The sequence below is a fragment of the Rutilus rutilus genome, assembly GCF_951802725.1.
Source record: "Rutilus rutilus genome assembly, chromosome: 9".
NCBI classification, from domain to species: domain Eukaryota; kingdom Metazoa; phylum Chordata; class Actinopteri; order Cypriniformes; family Leuciscidae; genus Rutilus; species Rutilus rutilus.
The window spans coordinates 897,345-915,235 of NC_140223.1; the positions used below are offsets into that span (position 1 = coordinate 897,345).

At 38.8% G+C, this 17,891-nt stretch overlaps 1 protein-coding gene across 8 annotated transcripts in view; it reads right to left on the reverse strand.

Moving 5' to 3' along the window:
* LOC311297683 (NACHT, LRR and PYD domains-containing protein 3-like) overlaps positions 1 to 17,891 on the reverse strand; it is a 432,890-nt gene that overhangs the window by 160,136 nt on the left and 254,863 nt on the right. For 2 of the 8 annotated variants that reach the window (XM_084420085.1, XM_084420075.1), the window contains exons 1-2: positions 1,716 to 1,855; positions 1,334 to 1,447 (exon numbers count right to left, since the gene is read on the reverse strand). In XM_084420085.1, the coding sequence (XP_084276211.1) occupies positions 1,334 to 1,447; positions 1,716 to 1,828 (227 nt within the window). In that variant the 5' untranslated portion in view covers positions 1,829 to 1,855. Of the gene's footprint in view, positions 1 to 1,333; positions 1,448 to 1,715; positions 2,840 to 9,043; positions 9,233 to 15,570; positions 15,750 to 17,891 lie in introns of those variants that run through there. The other 6 variants (XM_084420080.1, XM_084420079.1, XM_084420081.1 and 3 more) reach the window with 6 other exon arrangements.

Below are 17,891 nucleotides of genomic sequence, written 5' to 3' on the forward strand. Positions count from 1 at the left end.
TGACAGGAGAGGAGTTTAAGGCCCACAGCTGTAACATCTACAACGTTCTCACTGCATTCTCTGATCGTTGATCCGCTGAAAACCTTGCACCTGATACGTCAGTTGCGTGTGAAAGTTCAGAGAGAGTTCAGAGCATAGGTTCAGAGTCGGAGCCACTGATGCGCGTTTGAAAGTTTGGATGACAATCAAGGTAAGCAGAAAATAAAATGGTGTGTTGGTGCGTTATGTGGGCTAGCTAATTGCTCATTAAAAATAGGCTCATGGTACAAATTACGTTTTGTTAGATGAGCTTGCTGAAGTATTTCAAAAGAAAGATGGAGGATGGATTTTAAAATTCCCCAAATGATCAAAGGTTGCCCAGATTGTGTTGAGCTGCCACACTCAAACGCGGATGCTGAGCGAACCGTTTCAGTTACTGGCCTGAACAAGACTGACACCAGGAACAGACTGTCACTCGATGGCACCCTGTCATCAACCATGACAATGAAAATGAGCAGCCTTGAACCCGGCTTCAGAAACAACCCTCCTGCAGAGGTCGTGAAGCAGGCCGAAACTGCCACTGTGGCACAACAGGCCCAATCTGTGAAACTTGTGTGTTGTGGTTTTCTGGGGAGGTGGAGTAACTATTATGTGTCCCTTTTGTTTGGAGATTTCTTAATGTTTGTTATTTAATCACCTCTATCTTTATTTTTTTATAGTGCAATCAATAAATTAATTGTATACATTGTGAAAAAGCGTTTCCATTCTATTAGTTGTTTTTCTGTTGTTGCATAAATCAGGGTTTATACTAAGTAAACAAGGACTGACATTTTTAAAATTAGGGTTACCAAAATGGTTCTCCGCGCGCACTGAAATTTTACAGAGTCTCACTCCAGCCAAAGTTGGCAACCATATGAAATAAGTTTGTCATCATCCAATCATGTTTATAATTACATTTAGTAATTTAGCAGATGATTCTACAAATGTGGAACGATGCAATGTGACATAAACCTGAAAGAATCAGATCAACTAAAACCATACTGTAAAAACATTGTAAACTTTAAAGCAGTTTTATTTTATTTTGTACACACTAATTACTTTATTGCACTAATTTAATCACTGAAATGGTCAAAACTCATCAAGTTTGAACTCATTGAAGCTTTCAACAAATCTGAACCAGCGGTTAGAAAAATCCACTCAATTTTACACCTACTCCATTATATAAAGGTGGAAAAAATCTCAGCTTACATTTACTTGCTGTCATTGCTAGTATTAGACTGACTGACTGAGATAAATTATGCGTCTATTTCAAAAGTGTCATACTATAAGCATAACTTTTATAGAAATGATATACCTGAGATTAGGCCGTTTGTCTCCACTCTTAAACACTATTGGCTGATCCATAGAGTGGTTACTCTTCATAGACACACAGCTGGACTCTGGGTTTGAGCTCTTCTGCTGGACTGAACTGGAACAGAGAACAGATTCAGTTTAATCCTTTAGATTACTGTGTTCGTTCTTTATGAGAGGAACCATATTAATATAAACACATTCATCTTTCATCAAAAAGCACTTTGAGGAAACTTTATGATCTTTTTATTTAACCTTACATATTATAAACAAAAACAGTCAAAAATAGGCAATAAAATATAGTTTGTTCTGTAAACTGTTTCTGTGATCTGTGAGATCTTTTTCTGTGATGTAACACAATATTTAACAGTGTTTGTTGAAAGTACCTGCATCCTGGAGGAAAATCTCCATCTCTGGATCCTTGTGAATCAGCCATGATGAAGATACAGGAGAATCTGATGAGTTTGATCTCCTCCGCTGACTCTGAATGAAGAAACATTCACACACTAAATTAAATGAAGTTTTAAAACGTAGGTTTCGGTAGGAGTCTAAACATTCAGTCCTGTTGATCATCATTACGAGCGTACTATATAAGCGGCAGACACCACGTCATCTGAATGACAGATTCTTCCGGCAGCCTTTCTTCTCCTCCAGTAAATTATCTCCATCCTCTTATGCGCAATTCCATCATAGGGGGTTTAACTCGGAGCTCAAGCCGAGCATCGGGTTCGAGTCTCCTCCAAGTTCCGTATAATACGGAATCGTCCCGTATTTAAGGCATCAATGAAGCGTCCCGTATGAAAGCCATACGGAACGCAGTTTGTCCCGTATTTTCAGGCATACGATCTAAATGAAGAATTAACCATTTTTTTGAAACATAAACTTTCGAGGAAGGCTTTAAGACCCAGCAGAATCCTCTCCCGGCTGTCGCTCCGCTTCACAGCCTTCGGGACTCGCGCTAACGGCAGATCCATTCTTTCACTGTCCGCGTTTTGATTCCGGCTAATCAGTTTGGGCGACTACAGTACAAACAACGCGATTATTGTTCATGAGTCCAACATTCAGCAACGCAAGAAAACATCTTTCACTATTGTAAGTTACTGTTAAATAGAGAAAAACATTTTACATTAAAGTAACTTGTACATTAAACGTTAAACAAGTAACATTAAAGGCTACTTGGCTGGACCTCCTTATTGAAACACAAAATAACCAATAAAATCTCAAGTGCCAAAAGCAGCCCATACTAATCATCTAAGTTCTCTTTATCTGGAAAGTATGCACTTTTCATTTATTCATACATGGTTGCAAAAACATTTAGGCCTAGTTAAAAATTTTAACTGCCATTGTTTAAATGTTTTTTTTTTTTTTAAGATGTTTAATTAGTGTGCTTTTAAATTTTATGCCATCTATGTATCTTCCTGACCAAAAAATTAATAAAAAAAAGTAAGGTTTATCGCTTTGAATAGAGGTTGATGCACTGTAAAAAAATTCTAACCTCCCCAACTTAAAATTTTCTAGTGACTGGTCACATCTACATTTTTCAATTGGCCCAAGTGAAATTCTGTAAATTATAAAATTAAATTTACAGAATTTCACTTGGGCCAATTGAAAAATTTAAGAATTGAAATCTTCAATTTAAATTGAAGAATATTTTTACAGTGTGATACAGTAATATTCGTTGGTATAGCTATATATTGAAAATGGGTAAAATTCAACAATTTGAACATGGAGCCACATTATTTCTATGGGACTGAACCATATAGGGCCTTTAAAATTAAGATTACAAAAGTAAAGTTTATTAAGAATGCATGTGTTGGAGTTCACCCCGGTGAACGAGAGGGTCGCTTCCCTACGCCTTCGGGTCGGGGATAGGTCTCTCACTGTCGTTTGTGCTTACGGGCCGAACGGCAGTGCAGAGTACCCGGCCTTCTTGGAGTCTCTGGGAGGGGTGCTGGAAAGTGCTCCGACTGGGGACTCCATCGTTTTACTGGGGGACTTCAACGCCCACGTGGGCAGCGACAGTGACACCTGGAGGGGCGTGATTGGGAGGAACGGCCCCCCTGATCTGAACCCGAGTGGTGTTCTGTTATTGGACTTCTGTGCTAGTTACAGCTTGTCCATAACGAACACCATGTTCAAGCATAAGGGTGTCCATCAGTGCACATGGCACCAGGACACCCTAGGCCGGAAGTCGATGATCGACTTTGTGGTCGTTTCATCCGACCTCCGGCCGTATGTCTTGGACACTCGGGTGAAGAGAGGGGCGGAGCTGTCAACTGATGGTGGTGAGTTGGATCCGATGGCGGGGGAGGAAGCTGGACAGACTCGGCAGACCCAAACGTACTGTGAGGGTCTGTTGGGAACGTTTGGCCGAATCTCCTGTCAGAGAGATCTTCAACTCCCACCTCCGGCAGAGCTTCGACCAGATCCCGAGGGAGTCTGGAGATATTGAGTCCGAGTGGACCATGTTCTCCACCTCCATTGTCAACGCGGCCACTCGGAGCTGTGGCCGTAAGGTCTCCGGTGCCTGTCGAGGCGGCAATCCCCGAACCCGGTGGTGGACACCGGAAGTAAGGGATGCCGTCAAGCTGAAGAAGGAGTCCTATCGGGCCTGGCTGGCTTGTGGGACTCCTGAGGCAGCTGATGAGTACCGACGGGCCAAGCGGACTGCAGCCCGGGTGGTTGTGGAGGCAAAAACTCGGGCCTGGGAGGAGTTCGGTGAGGCCATGGAGAAGGACTATCGGTCGGCCTCGAAGAGATTCTGGCAAACCGTCCGGCGCCTCAGGAGGGGGAAGCAGTGCCCTACCAACGCTGTTTACAGTGGAGGTGGGCAGCTGTTGACCTCGACTGGGGATATCACCGGACGGTGGAAGGAATACTTCGAGGATCTCCTCAATCCCGCCGTCACGTCTTCCATTGAGGAAGCAGAGGCTGAGGGCTCGGAGGCGGACTCGTCCATCACCCAAGCTGAAGTCACCGAGGTAGTCAAGAAACTCCTCGGTGGCAAGGCACCGGGGGTGGATGAGATCCGCCCTGAGTACCTCAAGTCTCTGGATGTTGTGGGGCTGTCTTGGCTGACACGCCTCTGCAACATCGCGTGGCGGTTGGGGACAGTACCTTTGGACTGGCAGACCGGGGTGGTGGTCCCTCTTTTCAAGAAGGGGGATCGGAGGGTGTGCTCCAACTATAGGGGGATCACACTTCTCAGCCTCCCTGGGAAAGTCTATGCCAGGGTACTGGAGAGGAGAATCCGGCCGATAGTAGAACCTCGGATTCAGGAGGAACAGTGTGGTTTTCGTCCCGGTCGTGGAACACTGGACCAGCTCTATACCCTCTACAGGGTGCTGGAGGGCTCATGGGAGTTTGCCCAACCAATCTACATGTGCTTTGTGGATTTGGAGAAGGCATTCGACTGTGTCCCTCGCGGCGGCCTGTGGAGGGTGCTCCGGGAGTATGGGGTCCGGGGCCCTTTGCTAAGGGCTATCCGGTCCCTGTACGACCGGAGCAGGAGCTTGGTTCGTATTGCCAGCAGTAAGTCAGACTTGTTCCCGGTGCGTGTTGGACTCCGGCAGGGCTGCCCTTTGTCGCCGGTTCTGTTCATAATTTTTATGGACAGAATTTCTAGGCGCAGCCAGGGGCCGGAGGGGGTCGGGTTTGGGGACCACACGATTTCATCTCTGCTCTTTGCGGATGATGTTGTCGTGTTGGCCTCATCAGACCAGGACCTCCAGCATGCACTGGGACGGTTTGCAGCCGAGTGTGAAGCGGCTGGGATGAAAATCAGCACCTCCAAGTCCGAGGCCATGGTTCTCAGTCAATCTACGTTCCTACTCTCACCTATGGTCATGAGCTGTGGGTCATGACCGAAAGGACAAGATCCCGGATACAAGCGGCCGAAATGAGCTTTCTCCGCAGGCTGGCTGGGCGATCCCTTAGAGATAGGGTGAGAAGCTCGGTCACTCGGGAGGAGCTCAGAGTAGAGCCGCTGCTCCTCCACATCGAGAGGGGTCAGTTGAGGTGGCTCGGGCATCTTTTCCGGATGCCTCCTGGATGCCTTCCCGGGAAGGTGTTCCGGGCATGTCCCACCGGGAGGAGACCCCGGGGAAGACCTAGGACACGCTGGAGAGACTATGTCTCCCGGCTGGCCTGGGAACACCTCGGTGTCCCCCCGGAAGAGCTGGAGGAAGTGTCTAGGGAGAGGGAACACTGCAAAAAATGCTTTTCTTACTTAGTATTTTTGTGTTGTTTCCAGTCCAAAAATCTAAAAATTCTTAAATCAAGAAGCATTTACTAGAGAAGTAAAACTACATAAGAAATTCTATTTTGTTTTCAGATAAACAGAAAGTAACTTAAGTAATTTTTGCTTAAAACAAGCTAAATTATCTGCCAGTGGGGTAAGAAAAAAAAAACTTAATTCAAAAAAACTTAATAAAAACAATCTTAAAACAAGATTATTTTTCTTACCCCACTGGCAGATAATTTAGCTTGTTTTAAACAAAAATTACTTAAATTACTTTCTGTTTATCTGAAAACAAAATAGAATTTCTTATGTAGTTTTACTTCTCTAGTAAATGCTTCTTGATTTAAGAATTTTTAGATATTTGGACTGGAAACAACACAAAAATACTAAGTAAGAAAAGCATTTTTTGCAGTGTCTGGGCATCCCTGCTTAGACTGCTGCCCCCGCGACCCGGCCCCGGATAAGCGGTAGAAGATGGATGGAGAATATAGAAGGATATTAAGATACCGTTATTACTTTTAGAGTTGCAGGCACACAAACTTTGGAAAAATACTATTTAAGGCACTAAGTAATGTTCAATTGTGTTGATAGAAAAAAAAAAAACAAGATACATTTCTAGTTTCAACATTATTTGTTCTTCAGAAAATGTGCGACCATTGAAAATATAAACTAATTTGCTCATGGAGACGCATTAACATCCCTATATTGGGACTTAAAATTAACCATATTCGGCCTTAAAAATTAAGAAACCAAAAGAAAAGTTTGTTAAGTGTAAAAGCCACATAGGGATTAGTTCATCTGAAATAATAATTTAGTAAAAATAATAAGGAAATATTTCATGAAAATTTATAAGAAATTTTTTGGTTTAAAATGCATATTTAGTAATGTTTAGATCTGATTATATTTAATTATTTTGAGCTTCCAGTCAGATCGCACTACGTCATAACGCAAGAGATTGGATGTAGTTTCAGTTTGAAGTTAGAGACGTTGGAAGCAACAGCGACCGTGCGTACCATGTCTATGTAACAGTTTTTGTTTTATGCTTTTGAAGTAAACATTTAAAAAGAAGATCGTGGTTTGCTCGTGTTTCAAATACTGGTTACAATTTGACTGACTTCAAAAGGTGGTACAGGAGAATTAGACGCAAGGTGCCACTGCCACTACATTAAGAATTATAATCTAAAAGGATATTAAGATATTTTTAATATGAGTTGCAGGCGTGCAAACTTTGAAAAAAAAAAAAAAAAGTAGTGCTTTTTCCCATTTTTAAAATGTCACCGTTGGCATAGCTATAATGAAACAAAGATGGCTAAAGTCAACCAATAGACCTAACAATCTCTGTGTAAAAGTAAAATAATGCTGCAGTTTTAAAGTCATTTTAACCCTCCTGTAATCTGACTCCAAATCTCAGGTGAAAATGGTCATTTTGACCCATTTTACAAAACTGTAAATTACTCAGTAAATAGACATCCCAGATAGCACACATACATCACGGAGATGTCTATTTGATGTGCGTGTTTACGTCTGGAAGACGTATTTTTAAAAGTGTTTGCTCATCTGCAATACGTCTATAGGACGTTTCCTGTCAGATGTCAAATAGACGTACGTGTGCTATCTGGGATGTAGCCTAATATTTTGGCTTTCTTCTTCATTTACGTTTGTCTTTCTTCAGAATATTTTCTTTTAACAAAATCAAAAATTTGAGCCGGGAAAGTTTCTGAAATTTGGTTGATTTTTCCGAAATGACCCAAATGGTGTTTGTCTGAGAACCTTTATACATCTTTTGTACACATCTGCAGATGCTAAAATGATATGCACTATGTGGTACAGTACAAATATTTTGGGTGTCCCTTATTCTGTCCCTTATTTTCGTATAAATAACCACGATTGTCCCTTATTTTCCTTTTTCATAAGTTGGCAACCCTAACAGCAAGCCAAGTTCGTTTACTATTAACCTTTATACTACAGGGCCGTTGAATGCTTGAATCTGATTGGTTGATGAAGGTTCTAAGGTGTGCAATTATTTTCAGGGAAACGCACGGCTAAAGTAGTTCCAGGCAGGTCTTGACCGCATTACAGTTCCATATCACTTCGCGTAGTTAACTGTAATAACGCAAAATAGGATACAATAGGTGGTTTGCAGTCACGTGATTGTGATGACGCGCAAAATTCAGTTGGAGGGCAGGAAGTGAAGAGCGGAATGGACGAGATGGAGGAAAGTCCGTACTGTTCTACTTTAGACGCTATTACAAGAGAAAGATATAAACAAAAAAATCGAAACATATGTTGGACGTGATCCTTACGTTATGAAGAGGAGCGATTTTTCAACTGAATTGAAAGATTTACCTGCCATCGAGGCGGTAGATATCAGCAACTACCTTGTCCTACAGACATCCTTCTACTCAAGACAACAAATGAAAGCATACAAAAGTATGGAGGCATACAACTTTTTTGTAAGTGGTTGGGTCCACGATCTCGGTACCAAGATGCTCCACAATGACCGTCGTTTGATTTTCGCCCGGGTGAGTGACATGTCTTTTTTGTCCGTAACGTTTAATCACAACCATTCAACGCTGCAGCGCTTCTCGACGTTTCTTTTATGGTTGTTTACTTTACGCTATTAGGTTAACCACTCTCAAAGGTCCGCCGAAACACCACTAAAGACGTGGATCATTGCGAAAGAAAGCGGAGAAGTTATTACAGCTCACTGCAATTGCATGGCAGGGTAAGTTATTTTCGTCTGTATTTTGTATAACTTAACTGTTAGCGTTGCTTGTTCTATTTATTGTTTTAAACATATCGCCAGTGCACTGCACACCCATAGATTAACCATGCAAAATACAATGTTCAATTTGTGGTTAATTAAGAAATGTCTATTCTATTCTTTTCTCAGATTGTCAGAGTCCTGTTCTCATGTAGGGGCAGTTCTTTTTTCCATTGAAGCTAGGGCTGGGCGATATATCGCATGACATTGTTAGGCGCATCTCGTCAGTAAAGCCGGTTCCTTGATTAGTAGTAAATCGCCATCACCTGCTTTCAGATGGAGTGGCATTTACAACACAGAGTTCACTGACAAGCTAAGCCATAATCGCATTAATTATCGCGGACGTATCGCCTAAAACAAAAGTGTTGCGTTTATAATTTTGTTCAGTGTATTTTTACTTATTTTCTTGAAATTGAATGACTTTGTTCTCAAAATGTAATTTTTATTCTCAACATTTTAACATTTTTTTCTCTGAAGTACATGTCGCTCTGGCCACTCAATTAAAAACTTCAATCTCTCATGAAGAATGCCAATTACAGTATCTTGTCCCAAATTCTTGAAACTGTAGAGCAAGATACATTGAACCTGAAAGCCAAATCTTTCAGAGGAAGGTTAAGTCTCAACCTCAGCAAAACTAAAATGACCTGATCAAATTTAGAAAGCACAGACAAATGGCCACAGGTGATATAAGGCTCACACAGTTGAAAAACCTGCATTAAAACTAAGTTGGGGAGTCCAGTGTAAAACTTTGTCTTGTCTTCATTCTTCTGAAAAGACTCTTGGCTAAGCTGTGTCCAGTGCTTTATTCCTAAGATCGCCCAGCTCTGTTGTGGTTTGCTTCAGAACATCTTCCATCCTCTCAATGTCATCCATGGTTAGGTCCGTCTGGCATCCGGCATCTGCATACAATATATAGCAGTAGGGAGAGGGATTAGTTATTCACATTACTCTGCAAATTATTAATGACATGAATTGTTTAGTTGCTTAGTTGTCCAGATTCTTATAAAGCGCCAAAGTTATTTGCATTCATATTTTTATACAGTTGTTTAACCAGGGTAGTTCGTAGAGAATTTAGTAATCTATTGTGCAAGCCTAATTCAAAGTTTACAATTCATTTCAGTCTAGCTTTATTGGCATGAACGTAAAACAACAATATTGCCAAAGCTACAAATAAATTACAAAAGAACAATTCATTTTATACAGTTCATTAATCACTATAAAAAAAATCTATATATTAAAAATAAAGTAAATAAAACTGTAAAAAAAGTGTGTGTTAAAAAAAATAATATTTAAATTAAAATAAAATCACCATGCATTGTTTTAGTTTACATGCATTATTTGTTGTCAGAATCACATGCCTGCCTTATACAACTAGAATACTGGCAACACCTATTAATACAATTCCTTCACCTTGTCGATCATGTAACATCTCTGTGGTGTCCTCTGGCTCCTCCCGACCGCAGACGTAGGTGTTTTTCTGTCAATTTCTTGCATTTGTCCCCCTTATGAACAACAACTTTTGGTACACGATAAAAACTCCACGTGGTTTCTCGGTTTGATCGATTTCAACAACCATAAACGACGCAAAACATCGGCATTTTGAGTTTGTTATGCCTCCTAAATGTAACAAATCACTTCCTGCCCTCCATCTGCATTTCGCGCCATGGCAACGCAGTGACGTGACGTCATATGCAAACAAGCTATTGACCCTTCGCTAAGCCCCGCCTGAAAACTGCCACAGGCCAATCGTGGCTTAGCAACCGTAACTAGGCGCGGGAGGTCTGGCAAGCTTTCGAGCGAGGGAAACATGCCGAAGCGTTGTGCGTATGGATTGTGCAAATCTGATACCCGGTATCCTAAAAGTTTGGACGGGGTGGTGGATTTTGTTCCCTTCCCGAAACCTAAAACCCAAGGGGAGAAATGCCGGGCGTCATTTTCATTTATATAGCGCTTTTAACAATGTCCAAAGCAGCTTTACACTGATAATAGGAAATTTAAAGTAAAGTGTCCCCAGCATTAGTATGCTATCAGTGGCTCAAACCTCCATAACTAACTCTAAAATGATGTTTTGGAATTAGCAACCGAGGCATGGGATTAGATGCGTAAGAAATTAGGCCTACATACAAGAGCGTTTTAATGACAAGAACTTGACAAACGTCTGAAATACATCATCTGAACAATGTTTACGCCATAGACTGTAAAAAAAGATGGACGACGCCCCTTCGCTCTCTTCCATAGATGAGAACTGAAGCCGCCAGAGTCCCAATATGGCGCTGACATATTGGAACTTGAGTCTGCGCAGTAGCGATCTCAGGACCAGACCTGCGCAGTCGTGAGCAGGAAGTAAAGCCGTGAAATCAACGCTCCGCCCTCACTCTCGAAGAATGCACTCAGGGAGAGTGGATTCTGCACACTTTTAAAAATTTTTTTATTGCAGTACGACAAGAGGCTTGTTAAAATAAAGTAAATACAATCTCCTCAGTCCTCCGAAGATCCCGAAAAAAGCTCAGAAAACCTGTCAATCACAGCTGTCAATCATGACGTTACACCACCGCATATGAAGATAAAACAGTAGCAAAACCCGAGAGCTTGCTAATTTGAATGTGAGAACTTGTAAAATTAATATTTGTATTTGTAAGTTGAAATTTATACTTGCAGCTCTGATGTGAAAAGCTGCATCTATCGATTTGCACACACAGACAATACTCAGAACACCTGTGTTTTGAATTCGAAGTTGCAGATTAATAGTTACAAATGTGTAAAGTGTCATTTACATAAACAAAATGACAGGCACAATTGTGTACTACACATTTATCTTTGTGCTTTAGTTCAGTTTCGTTGTACAACCACAAGTCGGCACTCACAACCTCTCATATCTGGCAGTCCAGCTTCAAATCCTAGCGCTTTGACTTTTGCTACTCTTTTTGCGATATGCCTGTAGCAAAACTCACTCGTGCACTTGTAAATGCAGACTTGAGAGAGCAGAGTCGGGGGCGGGGCTGGGGTCGGAATGAAGTCATTTTATTGGTCGATGCCTCACCAATGAACAACGCCAGCCACAATGCAAACATTTGTATGCATATGTATCAGCTATTTTTTAAAACGCTTGGAAAATATTTTTATGAAATATCATTAGTCTTACTGGAATAGTTTTACAGAATATGAACGCAACCCGTTTAATTGAGACAGTGGTATTAAAAGACCAAACAGGAAACACCATATAGCCTATACAGAAAAAAATTGAGCACAGAATATGAACGCAACGCGTTTAATTGTACGTTTTCCTCGAAACCCAAGAAAACGCTTAATGAGGCTTAATGGACCAACAGTTATAAAATAAAAATTAAAAACAATAAAAAAAACACATAATTTGTTACTTTATTAATAAAACACTAGGCAGCAAGTTTATTTGCACTGAACACACATTTGCTTATGAAGAGTTCAGATGCTCGTATATTTAAATTCAATAATTTCACTTAAATGGCAGTGAAGATTACCTATTAATTATCATTCAAGTGAAATTACTGAACTTAAATATACGAGCTTGATAAAAATGATCATTCTATAAGAAAATTTCAAATGGCATTTAGAGGCTTTTGCATCTGAACTCTTCATATATATATATATATATATATATATATATATATATATATATATGTGTGCCAATTCCATTGCAATATGAAAATGCACCTAAATTATCTGATAATAATGTAAAATGTATACCTTAATATGCAATGTAAGTCGCTTTGGAAAAATGTAAATGTTTTAAATATTCACCCTAGCCTAACTGTTGGACACACAAAAACAAACGAAACATAAATAAATTATATATATATATATATATATATATATATATATATATATATATATATATATATATATACGTACGTGTGTGTGTGTGTGTGTCTTTTACAGTCTATGGTATACATATATATATATAGGGCATATAGGGTAGAGTGGGGGAAAACGCCCCCCTGGGGTAAAACGCCCCCCACCTGTTTTTCCCAAAATAACCACTAAAAGTAGTCAAGATACATTTTTACTGTTGCTATGCACTACGTTGATAACGGGGATATACAAATCTCTACGGAGAAGCTGACACCAGCGACATATTTGAAGAGAAGAGGATTACATGGTAAATGCTATAATTTTCAGATATTAGTAAATAAGTGTTTAAGAGAATATTGTTCTGCAGGATATCGCAGTGATGTATGATAGATGAATAGTGAAGTCTGTAGTTTGAGATCATATATTATTTATAAGGAATATAATTATATTTTAAAAATTAAACATTTTTTTAAAAACTCATAGCTTGTGGGGTAAAACGCCCCCTACGCTGAGGGGTAAAACGCCCCCCCCCCCGGAGGCATAGTTTCTCTATCATAATTACTATAATAAAATATTTCTGTCTATCAAATCCTTTGTTTTACACTTAATGCAGTATAACTAGGTGGTAAAATCTAAATATTTGAACAAAACATGAAAAAATTACCTCAAGTGAGCATTAACTAGCTAGCTTGCTAGCAAAGTTAGCTCACTGATGGAAGGTAGTTAAATTTGGCTATTTTGGACATTGCTGAAATAAATATTAATATATATACATGTTGATACATTACTTGCCTTTTACCTTTAGAGATTAAAAACTATTGTCTGTTAATTTTGCTGTTGATCTATGAAGCAAACTGGTTGGTAAGAAAGGGGGCATTTTACCCCACCTTGGGGGGCGTTTTACCCCACCGCTGGGGCAAAACGCCCCCTTTGTACAAAAATATTTTCAGTGAAAATACTAATTAATTATGAAGGCTGAGCAATTTTAATATTTGGTGAATAACTCCTGCCATAGTCACTCAAAACCGGGATGGCAATTCTAGTCACATTTATGTTTTGTTTCACTGTAATGTCACATTTTCCTTAAGGGGGGCGTTTTCCCCCACTCTACCCTATATATATGGCATACGTCATATGTTTTACGTCATATTCTGTGCTCATCTGCTTTTCTGTAGTATGCATTAGCATTGTGTCTACTGAGTTTGATAATTTCGTTTATTTATTTTAATATCAGTCTAATGCATTAAGCCATGTTAGTGTTTCAGTGCACGCGGGTTTCGTGACATCATCGAACTCCCATTTCATTGGCTAGGTGCCAACCAATAAAACGGCTCCTTTGACCCCCCCTCCTCCCGCCCCCCTTTCCCTCTCACCGCCTCTGAGTTTCAAGTGCACAAATTAGTTTTGCACCTAATAAATCGCGAAAAGAGTAGCAAAAGTCAAGGCGCGAAATTTGAAATTGCAGTGACAGATTTGAGAAGCTGCAAGTGCTTAATTGAGGAAGTACCGCGAATGTGAACGTAAGATTAAACGCAAAATATATATTACAAGTTTGTGTCTGTCGGTGTATTTCTGTGAATGGCATTTTACACATTTGTGTCTACTTGTCTGCAGCTTCAGATTCAGAATACAGGTTTGTGACTATTGTTTGCGAGTGCAAATTTCAACATTCAACTTCAGATTTTTATTTTACAGGTTTTCACATTGGAGCTGTGAGTGTAAATGTTCATGTACAAGTACGAATATTTATTGTACAAGTTCTCAAATTCACATTTACATGCTCTCGAGTTTTGCTACTGTTTTACCTTCATAACCGCATCACGTAACTAACTAAAAACCAACTTATTTTTGAAACAGACACTTGAACTTACATCAGCGTGATACAAACTACAGCAAATGAAAGAAACCACCTTTGGAAAAAAGATATTTGAAGTGTAATTTAAAGGTCCCGTTCTATGTAATCCCATGTTTCAAACTTTAGTTAGTGTGTAATGTTGTTGTTAGAGTATAAATAATATCTGTAAAATTATAAAGCTCAAAGTTCAATGCCAAGCGAGATATTTTATTTAACAGAAGTTGACTACAAAAAACGGCTGGATTGGACTACACCCCTCTACATCCTGCTTTAATGATGTCACTAGAACCGTAACCTCCGCCCACAGGAACACAGGCGTATTGATGGCGAAATGTCAACAGACGTGGTTGATGTTTATCTATAATCGGATACCGCAAAAGTTTAATTCGAAGTTGTTAGTTTGCTCCGTCCATTTCACCACGGACTGTTTTTCTAACCTGGGATAATATCAAGCAGGCTTCTCTCAGCGTTTAATACTGACGAAGGGGACTATTTCAACTATATTCCAGCAAGCGGTAAGTAGTGATTTAATATGGAAGTAGCGATCACTCTTCACATCGTTCGTTTCTCTTAGTAGGATGAAAATAATCTTACTTAAACTGTGATTAATATACAGAAAGCGATCAAAGAACAATTCCTTTCCAATCGCCCAAGCTATCAATCACACAGCGCGAGTTTATCTGGACACTTGCCAAAACTCGTTATGAAATCAATGACGCTGTTACACTGCTCAACGAAGCTCTTACTGTATTTATATGCCTCATGTTTGCATTGGTGAAATCATTAGTGATAGTGCAGAAACTGCGTTGCAATGATAAGATCTTTCACGCGATCAACAGACTGTCATCTGCTCAGTGCTCATCACTGCAACCTTTTATGTGATGGTAATAGATCTAAATACTTAAAAAACTTCTCATGATTCGTTAATCCAGATAGCTGTAATAGTAAAAACGTATAATAGCTGTAATAGTAAAAGTTTTCCAGGTAGTTCCACATGTAATGCCAGATATTTCATATGCAAGCATGTCAGCCAATCACAGCAGAGGGCGTTTACACTGAAGTCTCACAGCAGACACGCCCCTTCAAACAGAGTGTTCAAACCAGGGAATGAAATCAGGCTAGGAAATATGCCTTTTATTTCTAAATTATAACAATTTTTGATCTAAAAAACATACTAACATTATAAGGGCACCCCTGGAAACATTATAAAATAATAAAAATAATCCATGGAATGGGACCTTTAATTGTTTAGTTGGTCTCACGTCCCATTGAATAACACGGGGAGGCGGGGCTTATGACCTATACTAGGACCAGTCACCGGGGGGCGATCGAGACGTTTTGGCTTCACTTTTCAGGGCTTGTGCGGCACGCTTGGTTTACACACATACTGTTAAACTTCTGAAGAATCACAAACATCACGAAACAGTGTTAGTGAAAAAGAAACCTTGAAGTGAAAGAACCCTTAATTAAAGATTTTATATCAAACAAACAATCAAGTAAAATGGCCTCTCAGAGATTCATATTAATATGATAAAGTCACACATGAACACTCACCTTGAGCAAACTTTTACAAGATACAGGATCTGAAATCCTCCAGCTTTAACATCATAAAGATTCACGGAAATTCCTTCTTAAACGTTGATAAACACTTTAATGCTCTGTTTTTTCCATGTCGTATTCGTATTTTTCCAGCTCAAAATGGCGACAGGAGAACTTACTTTCACTTTCTGTGTGACGAGAGAGAGAAAGAGAGAGAGGGTTAAACAGAGACGCGCGTTCACGAGAGCACCACGGCGCATGCGTGTGAGAGCAGACGTTGTTGCGTAAACGCGCGTTGGAGATTAATATCTTTTAAATAAAGATTTTTTTTTTTTTTTTTTTTTTTTTTTTTTGCAAAAGCACTTGCGTCGATTTTTTGGCCTTTTATTAGTTTTGTGCTTTTGTTTATTCTTCAATTTGTTCGCTCATTTGTTCATTCTTTTGGTCTTCTATATTTTTTTCTGTTTTTTTTTACCATTCTTGAATTTATTCTGGTCTTTTTCAGTTAGTTTTATCTGTGTAATTTATCATGTTTTTGAGTTTGAGAAATGTATGAGTTCCTGATAATAAATCATAAAGAGGACTTTGTTTGATCACATCTGTATGATATGAAATAAGTTTTTCATCATCCAATCATGTTTATAATTACATTTAGTCATTTAGAGGATGATTTTTTCAAAGCGAGCTACAAATGTGAGCTACAAATGTGAGCCTGAAAGAATCAGATAAACTAAAACCATCCAGTAGAAATTAACATTTTTTGTTAACAGTTTTAATAAAAAAATAATAAAAGTATGCACTGATAACTTATTTTAAGATAGCAAGCAATCATTGAAACAATGTTGAGTCGATGTCGATGCATCAATGCTAACTGCACTGAATTACAAAGTAACATTACAAAGTTATGTTGGTTCAATATCACTTTTGCACCCGCAATTAATGTTGAAACAATGGTGAGATTTCAACAAAACATCAACGGTAAAGCCATTAGATCAACATTACACTGTGTGTGATTCTTCCAGCGAGTTTCTCCAGCTCTAATTAAACACACTGAAGCTGCTAATCAAGATCATCAGGATCAATGTTGGAGATAAACTCTGCATGAAGAGGAATAAACACCTCTGAACTATAGCCATTACTATAAACTATATATCAGCTCATTTCCATGACAATAATGTGACACGTTTATCTTGGAGAATAAAAGAGCTTGGGTTTTTCCAGTGTATATTTCTCTAAAGCTGCAGATTCACCTTATGTAGAGCTGAATCTCTTTAAATATCACACAATAGCTGTCAGTCACTTTCTCATCAACACAAGATGTAGTTTGTTGAGATTGTGTTTCAGCAGGAACAGCTGAACTGAATGGAGATCAGTGACATTCATCACCCCAGCTAGAAATTTTTTGTTCTAAAAATGTTCTAAGAACATTAGCATGTATTGTTCTATAAATGTTTTCAGCGGCTAGTTTTAGTTTTGTTCTCAGAATGTTCTTTTAAAAGTTTGGAGAACATTCTTTAAAAACATTATTAAAATGTTTAGTAGTAACATTCTTTTAACATTATTCTCTAACGTTCTTAGAAAGTTTTCAGCGGCTAGTTTTAGTTTTGTTCCCAGAATGTTCTTTTAAAAGTTTGGAGAACATTCTTTAAAAACATTATTAAAATGTTTAGTAATAACGTTCTTATAACATTATTCTCTAATGTTCATAGAACGTTTTCAGCGGGTAGTTTTATTTTTGTTCCCAGAATGTTTTTTTAAATGTTTAGAGAACATTTTCTAAAAACATTATTAAAATGTTTAGTAATAACATTCTTATAACATTATTCTCTAACGTTCTTATAATGTTGTAAGCGGATAGTTTTATTTTTGTTCCCAGAATGTTCTTTTAAATGTTCGGATAACATTATTTAAAAACATTATTAAAATGTTTAGGTGTACCATTCTTACAACATTATTCTCTAACGTTCTTAGAAAGTTTTCAGGGGGTGTTTTTATTTTTGTTCCCAGAATGTTTTTTTAAAAGTTCAGATAACATTTTTTTTTACAACATTATAAAAATGTTTAATAATAATATTGTTAGAACATTATTTCTCCTAAAAGGTAGGATAACATTCTCTAACCCAGTTAACACAGAACGTTCCCCTAATGTTATTTTTTGGTTATTTTTTGGGGAACCAAATACTTACGTTAGGGGAACGTTCTTTTTTGGTTTTATTTTTATGTAACAATAAAATAACGTTCCCAGAACGTTGCTGGGTGGTTACCATAAAAAATAACGTTCTGGGAACCATAAACTAACATTCTGAGAATGTTCTGGGTACCAAAAACTAACGTTA